Consider the following 8,486-nt stretch of genomic DNA (forward strand, 5'->3'; position numbering starts at 1 on the left):
AAATTAAACATGTTTCTGTGTCAGTTTCTGTGTGTGTGTGTGCTGTACAGAAGTGCAGTGTTTAACTGCCCCCTTACCCCTCTCTTTGCCCTGCAGGCGTCACCAGAGCGATGGTCCGGACGTGGGCCAGGCTCAGCTGCGCCCCTCTGTTCGAGACCTGCGCTCCCCCCAGCGCCTCTGCAAATCCACTGTAGAGGAGGACCTGAAGAAACTCATCAACCTCGACAGCCCTCCACCCAGCCTAAAGGACCAGCACAAGGTGGGACTCACTACCTGCATTCATTAGCATGCCACTGCTGCTAATTGTCAACATTTCCAATGGCTGCTAACTGCTGCACTGTATAGTACAGAGTCCAACAGTTGTAATATTTGTTCTTTTTGGATGTAAAAACACAGCCACAACACTCATGAAGCCAAAATGTTTGTTTACTTTTTGAAGTGCACAGCTCTGTTAATGAAAATGCAGAAATTTGCATTTTGTACTTGTTTACTTACCAAAAATCTCTCCTTCCCCTCCTTCTCTTTTTGTCTCCTGTCCCGTCCTGCAGCCCTCTTTCCCCAGCTCTGCGCCCTGCCGGCGCTCGCTCCACAGGACCCTGTCTGATGAGAGTATCTACAGCGGGCAGAGGGAGCCCACCTTCTCCTCCCTCCTGGACCAGGCCCTGCCCAGCGAGGTCCTGTTCAGCAGCGCACGTCCCCTTGCCCCCAGCACGCTGCCCTCCCGACGGCCCTCCCACATCCTGGGGGTTAAGAGCCTGCACGGTAAGGGGGAGGCCTGCAGGGGTAGCTTCATCCTGGGCCAGTCCCATTCCAGTAGGTGTTTGTTCAAGCCCTGCTCTAAATTGTTTGTTTAAACCAATTAAACCTCCATCTAGACCTTGAAGTAGTTCATTATGTCATTTTACCTGTTATACCTGGGTGGACTGGCCCTCCACAACCGTGATTGGACACCCCTGCGCTTGGGGTTTTCAATTAGTGGCTTAAAGTTAGTGGCACCATAATCTTGATTATCTTAAATCACATTTTAACTCCCATTAATTGTGAATTTCCTCCTAGTTCTGTCTTTCTGTGTTCTTCACTTGTTGGCTTTTTAAAATAAAACCTCACCACCATGTTCTGCTCTGAAAAAAGCTTTTTTCTCCACTCTTTTTTCAGCTGTATATACCGTGATCACCACAGAGAGATGCAATGCAAATTAAATACATTGGCGCTGATTAAAAAAAAAAAAATTCTTGATTTATCAGCTGAAAATCATGTTTTAGCTCATTAATTTCTCCCTGGTTAGTAGTTCTCCATCTCCCACAAGTTGGCTTTCTTTTTCCTCTCTCTGCTTCCTTCTGTATTAAGAAGTGTTGTTACCCAGCTTGTTAAGAGTGCACTCTGTTTACTCATGCCCACCTGAAATTTCTCTTCTTCAGTTGACACTAATTAGTTTAATTAGCGCAGTGTGTCGTTTAACACACTGTTTGGTTTGGCAGGTGTCTGATTTATTTCCTGCATTTTTAAGTTTACAGAAGCTTTCAGTAGCCTGAGGCGTTTGTACTTTGCACAATGATGTCATTTTTATTTGACCAAAAAAATTAAACTTTCCTAACACTATCTAACTCTTTGAACGTATTGTTAAAAGAGCAAAGAGCTCTATATTGGGTATATATCTTTTCCCCTTTTGTTATCTCGGTGTATCTAAAGGACCCTGCCTGTCCTTGATGGTTATAGTTTTGGATATGGATGATTCTAGTCTACTCTTCTCAATACCAGTGGCTCTAATTTCTGCTTTTCAGCCATGGCAGGGGTTTCATGTGAATTGAGAAACATTTTAATAAAGTAGCAGTGATCAAGTCATAAAAGTTATCTACAGCTATTGTTTGCTGCTAGTTTTATAATATTATAATACTGATAAATAATGACACACTTTTTTGTGCCATTATTTATCTGTATTCTAAAACATTTTCGTAATATATTATCAAAAAATGTTGACCTTTGCAACTGTTTGGGCCTGTGTTACAGAGCAGCAGTTTTTTGTTCAATATGTACGGCTCTTTGAGGTGTCTTGACACAAAAAACTACATCATATTATAAAACTTAGTTACACTTCCCTTTCTAGGTACTTTTTGTAGTTGCATATATAAAGTTAGACTTCTGGACAGGATTCAGTGAAATGTTATTGTCCATTTAAAATAAATCCCCTGAATTCACACTGCATTATAAAAAGTAAAAAGAAATCTATGGAAAACCCAACTCTGCCCTCTAGTGGTGCTATTGCAGCTTGTATTGTGGAGCAGCCTATCGCATGTTCTGCATGAAGTCTGATTTATTTTGTGCTTGCTTAACCCTAGGGGATCTGTCTGCCTCAGACACATCTCTATCGGAGCTCTACCGGGCCCAGCAGGACCCCGGGCTCATGCCTCTGCCCAACACAGACATGGACTCAGGCCTGGACTGGTCACACCTGGTGGACGCTGCCAAAGCTTTCGAGGGTGAGTCCCACAGCACTCCACAGAGGAGACCTGTACTTTTTATTAAACAAACATTTAGTTCTGGAAGTTTTTTATTAGTAGGGTTTTTTTTTTTTGTGTGTGTGTGTGTGTCTCCCAACTGTTGGGGAATATATTAAAAAATGTAAAAGGTTGGTTTAAATGAAAATTCTGCTTTTTGAAACCGAATTAATACACTGTATAGCGGTCTAAAATCAAATTTAAAAAAGATTCGGTATGCAAATGTATTGGAATTATGAAAGTAATGGTCTATCTGTTAGGTGTGGATGAATAGTGGCTAACCAGAAGGGCCGACCTGATCAAACCAGGCCATATCTCGCAGCACTGCCTGACATTTCATTTTCACCTCTAAGTAAAGCAGCTCTTATACCTCTATTCTGCTGTTGTGAATTTCCCTGTGTTGTATTAATGGGCCCCTCTCCCCTGCTTTCTCTCCCAGACCAGAGAGCCTCGATATTGAGAGGTAATGAAGTGAACGCAGGTCGTGAGAATGCTGCTACCAGTCCCCAGCAGCCAGATTGCCAGCCCTCCCCGCAGTTCAGACTCTGCTCCAGGTACAGCACTGCCTCATTGCCTCGGTAATAGTCTGTTACCACAGGCTCCTTATTACTGTTGCTTCCTCGTGTGGACTTTCTTATCCCCTCTTCCTGGGGTTCAAGGAGAGCGTTGAGGGTTTGGATGAGTTATCTGGCCATGTTGTCGATGCTGAATCATTTAACCCAACTTGACAAAGTTTTGAGATCAGCTACTTTGAACCGCATGAGCAGTTGCCTAAATGACCTCCTCTCGTTTGTAAATGTTCTTGTTCTTATACCCCAGGCTAGGAGATAATGGAGGCACCCATCTCTCTCTATGTGATATAGTGGAGAACCTAAAAAAAAATTACATATCATAGATCTTTTTGGTTAATAGATCAACACTACTTTGAACAATCTGTAAGAGAAACCTTCAAACAATGGCACTATGGGGGCACGGGGGCTTATACCCTGCGGGGGGCCCCGGCCCCCCCTGACGACGACACATCTTTAAATACATTTATTCTGTTCATATTGTATCCTTGCACAATAAATGCAAATCTGAAATTTGAAACGTCCGATTCAAACAGAGGACTATCATATAATACTTTTTTGTGCCCATTTTTTGCTTTAATTTTAAGTTGACACTTGCAACTGTTTGAGCTTTTATTTGATAGCAGTAGCTGTTTGTTCAGTATTGTGGGGCCAATCATGTTAGTTTGTTTAATAATTGCTTTAACAATTAATTAATTTGAATAATTAATATAGTTCAAATTAATGTGCGTTAATCAACTTGAATGAATATTATATGACCATTACCATATTAGATCACGACCACAGATAATCTATTAGTTATCTGTTAAATAATCTGAATATTCATTCACGTTAATTAAGACCTCATCATAATAATTTTATTTAATGACGTGTATAAGAAACACACAAAACACCCTCAACCACAACAAGGTAGGTTAAAATATCATAGCAGTTTATTAGATAATGATACTAATGGTACAGAAAGGAAAATCTTTGAAAATCATCACAAGATAACGATTCACACACATCAATGCAGCACCAGTAAACACTCATTCATTGGATGTAGATGTATCTATATATATATATATATATATATATATATATATATATATATATATATATATATATATACATATATATATATATATATATATATATATATATATATATATATATATATAATATATATATATATATATATTATATATTATGTTTATCAAAATAGTTGTTTCTCAATAACAGAATCCTATTGTTTTCCTAGAATTCAGTATAGGTGCAGCATTTCATTCTAACACAGTACAGTCACTCCTCTCTCACAATCTCAGTACAGGCTGCGTGGCTCTGCTAGCAAGTGATGACGTCACCCGGCTGACAGTTCCCTCAGCTCACTACACAGACAGTGGCACTGCGTGTAGAGCTGGCAGGCTAAATAACTCTAGTTAACAACAAGCATCTATTCAAATGCAAAATTCATCTAATAACATATAAGGCTAAGGCTGGATTACCATTGTTTACTAACAATTACACAAGTATTCTTTCAAATAAGCACTTCATATGACACTATGAGTTAACAGCTTAGTTACTTTTTAACAAGGTTCAAACTCTGAGGTTTTTCGTATGTGCATTAAAAGCGCAACGTAAGATAACTGTTTTATCAATTTCTATATGTTGTAATTACCATTAATTACACTAGTTCCACAAGGGAAAGGTAAGGGAATTATACTCAATGGTTCCTTGAAGAAGACCCCAGAAGTCTGCAGAGCAACTCTTCCGTTGTAGTTATGTCTTTGCTTCGTTTCTGAAAATCTTCAAACCCAAGTTGGGCTCCTTTATCTTCAAAACCCAAGTAGGTAGACACAGTCTTGTTATGCTGTGATTACAAACTAGGAACAGAAGCTTGTGTCCTAGCCAGGAATGGTTCTTTTTGACGTATAGATAAACTGACTGCAGACGTCTCTTTTTCCTATTAGCAGGAGTCCTGAACACGGAGCTTTCGTTGATGTTCGTTTATTGCAGGGTACAGAATCTTCTTGCAGTCAAGAGGTATAAAGCATAGTGCTATCTTCTTTTAGGGAGCCATGTTAGACTCAGAAACCAATTACAAACAAATTCAAAGTTCTTGCTGCAAATTGCCAGCGCTTATAGGACTTTTACACAAAGACCTATACATGGCCCCACAACTGTCTTCCATTGTTTTGGGCCTTGGGTGATCTCACCCTGCACGGGATGACCCCATGAACTTCTTTATGACTTCCCTTCTGCTGTCTCCAGCTTTCCGTTTCCTCCATAAATTTTGATCGTACATTTTGCTCCGAAGTACTCACGATCCTGTAGAGACCCCTTTATATCGGGTTCAGTTAAAGTCCACCGGCCCGCGGCTCATTCGTGATTCGTGATTCAGCAGCTGCTCCATTCAGTAGTTCACATGCTGCACTAGATACTGTGTGCTCAAAATACAATCCAACAGATTAGTTCAGATATGTCCTTATATCAAAAATAGTTATTAATTTCAGGCAACTGTGCCTACACTATGTACAGCTCTTTGAGATGTCTTGACACAAAATACACCTAAAGTCCACATTTGTTGTTGTTGTTGTTGTTATTGTTGTTGTTGTTGCATTTGTTTGTCATTTGCAAAATCATGTTCCTATGACACCTTGATTTTGTTGACATACTTATTCTTATTACTGTGTTCATCTGCATGTCCAGCTATGGCCAAAAGTTTTGCATCACCCTGTAGAATTAACACATTTTGATTGATAGTCAGCGAAACTTGCTAAATAATGGCTCATATTAAATGTGTTGTAGTTTTCCATATACTTAACGAAAAACTGACAGCAATTGAAAAATGTGACATTTTTTTAATCAAACATGAAATACTGTACTACTATGAGGGCTTCTGGTAGACTTTTGCGATATCATTCTGTAGTTTGAGTACATGATGTTAAATAAAATATCAAAATAATATATATATTTTTTTTAATGATGTCTCAATTCTTAAATTCTAGGTAATGCAAAACTTTTGGCCATAGCTGTAGGTATGTATTTTTTTTTTTTTATTTTTTTTTTTGAGAAACTTGTCCAGTCAAGATGACTGTCTGCTGACATTCTTTAACAGGACGTCTGAAAGGTGTCTGAATCGAAGTCATGAAATCTGTCTACAAGAGCAGTGCTTTTTGAGAGCTTATCATCAGCAGGCCAATGATACAATGCTGTTAGTCCCCCAGTGGTTTCTTACACATGTATTTTAGTCACCACATCGAGAGACTGAGACTGCCAGTTGCTGGTCCTGCTCTCTGAAAATGCACCTGGTTTCACTCACTTTACTCTTTGCTTGTTTGTTTTCTTGCAGTGAGGTCCCTTCCAGCCTCACTGGGAAGGTCAGTCAGCTCGAATCAATAGTGAAACTACTTCAGGAAGACTTAAAGAAGGTAAGAGCATGAAAGAGGAGTTATAGTTCTTGAGTTGATGCATGCTCCTCCGATAACAAAAGCTGGGAGAGACCGTGCAGGACTAGTCCTCATCTGAAGAAGCTGCATTTTCAAACCAGTTATCACAACAGCAAACTTGTCACTCACTCGGATAAGCAGTCGGTACAGAGGGATATTGCTGGGTGTCATTGTGACTTACCAGTGTTGTTTAAATCACTAAGTATGGATGAGTGTTAAGTGGGAATTTGTCCCCTGAAATGTATCCCCATTGGAGACATTTACATTTCAGCTGTACCACTGCAGGGCATTTCTGAAACCACCTGCTTATTAATGATCTAAGCAGAAACAGCAATAGAAAATTATGCAGAACACACAGTTGTCTGGATTCACAGACCCTGATCAGCAATAATCTTGGAATTCTTCGCCTAACACGAGGTAGATTAGTGCTAACCAGGGTCTGTGAAACCAGGCCAATAGGACATTATACAAGCGAGAAAAAAAAAAGTACTTGTTGATATAAAGTATCCCTTTAATATGGAGCTAGTGATGAGGAGGGAGTTTTTTACTGTATATGTAATCTGCGCTGCAGTGTGAACCGCCGGACTGACTGAATTTCTCTGTTGAATCAGGAAAAGGAAGACAAAGCCATGCTGCAGATGCAGGTGCAAAGCCTCCGAGAGGACAACCAGAGGCTGCAGGAGGAGTCTCAGAACGCCTCGGCCAAGCTGAACAAATTCACAGAGTGGGTGTTCAACACCATCGACATGAACTGAGCCTTGAGACTGAAAAGAGACACAGAGGGAAGGAGAGGAGGGTCCCATGGCTGCCAGGGGTGGGGGGTGCACAGGGGGTCTAGAACACTACGTACATGCCTTCTGACAATGGCTACCCGAACAAGAATCTCGCTACTTTTGACTTGTGGCTGTGGATTTGACTTGTGGATCTGTAGTCAGCTTTTCACGGCGTCTCACTAAATTGGTGAACAAAGGCCTCGTTCCTGGCTGGAAGGAAAAATGTGGTGCACCTTTTCCAAAGAGGTGGATATTGATGCTCAGTGACTTGTCTGCAATTGTTTGCTGTCTTGCTTCTCCACACATTCCCCGAGTTGATGTAAAAGAAATACATTCCAAGCCCAACCCGTTTCACATTCATTTCTTTGTAGGGTCCGTCTGTGATTTTAGGTTGTGGCTTTCATTCACTGCCATACACACTGCAGCCCTGAGCTCTCTATCCCAAACCACTGAGCTGCGCAATCCCACAACCTTCCACACTGCAGCCCCAGTGCTTTCTTTGTTTCATGATTCTCTTACTTTCCATGCTCAGCATCAGATCAGTCTTAATGATCCAAGTGCTTTTGTTCTCACTGGCAGCCATTGGGCACTCCTTGTTAAGTTTTGTTTTTACTTGAGAGAATTAGGAATAGTAGTTTTTGTATGATTTTGTTTTTAAGAAAGAAAAAAAAACACAATGACTATATATATATATTTTCCTGATGCATATCTCTTGGAACGCTGCTGTGACAATGTGACAATGTAAATCTTTCCAAGTTTAGATCCTTTGGCCTCAGTACTCAGTATGGTGATGTGGCCAGTGCTCCACTGGCTTAATTAAACAACTGGTAGTCTTTGTGATTTTACTTAACTATAAAATGCAATTTTTAACAGTCCACAAACTGCCTCCAATCAAAATTGAGCCTGTGGTGGTAATCAAATCCTACTCATGGGAAGCATGGGGTGCCGCCTCAACAGTCAAGACTTCTGGTTTTAATAAATTGTATATTGACACTACTCTGTTCTCTTGCAAAAGTGTTTGGTTCTCTTCAGTATGTAACTTTGAGATCCCAGTATGCCTGCTCCATCCTTCTGTACGATCGGACGTGCCTATGAAATCACTACAAGACATAGAAAAGCAGTGTGAGATCTAGAAGAGAGGCAGTCACAGGATTTCTAGGATCTCAAGGTTTTATTTTTGCTATCTGTACATTATCTGATGTCGCCAGTTTGGACTCTAAA

General features: G+C 40.4%; 1 protein-coding gene across 3 annotated transcripts in view; it reads left to right on the forward strand.

The window, feature by feature from the left end:
* The window catches only part of LOC121330165 (signal-induced proliferation-associated 1-like protein 1), a 119,335-nt gene extending 111,074 nt beyond the window's left edge, over nt 1–8,261 (forward strand). For 2 of the 3 annotated variants that reach the window (XM_041276476.1, XM_041276477.1), the window contains 6 exons: nt 97–259; nt 549–762; nt 2,337–2,477; nt 2,935–3,049; nt 6,396–6,474; nt 7,104–8,261. In XM_041276476.1, the coding sequence (XP_041132410.1) occupies nt 97–259; nt 549–762; nt 2,337–2,477; nt 2,935–3,049; nt 6,396–6,474; nt 7,104–7,247 (856 nt within the window). In that variant the 3' untranslated portion in view covers nt 7,248–8,261. Of the gene's footprint in view, nt 1–96; nt 260–548; nt 763–2,336; nt 2,478–2,934; nt 3,050–6,051; nt 6,082–6,395; nt 6,479–7,103 lie in introns of those variants that run through there. The other variant, XM_041276478.1, reaches the window with a different exon arrangement.
* The last annotated feature ends 225 nt before the right edge of the window (nt 8,262–8,486 follow it).

This window comes from Polyodon spathula, chromosome 17 (genome assembly GCF_017654505.1).
Source record: "Polyodon spathula isolate WHYD16114869_AA chromosome 17, ASM1765450v1, whole genome shotgun sequence".
In the NCBI taxonomy this organism is placed as follows: domain Eukaryota; kingdom Metazoa; phylum Chordata; class Actinopteri; order Acipenseriformes; family Polyodontidae; genus Polyodon; species Polyodon spathula.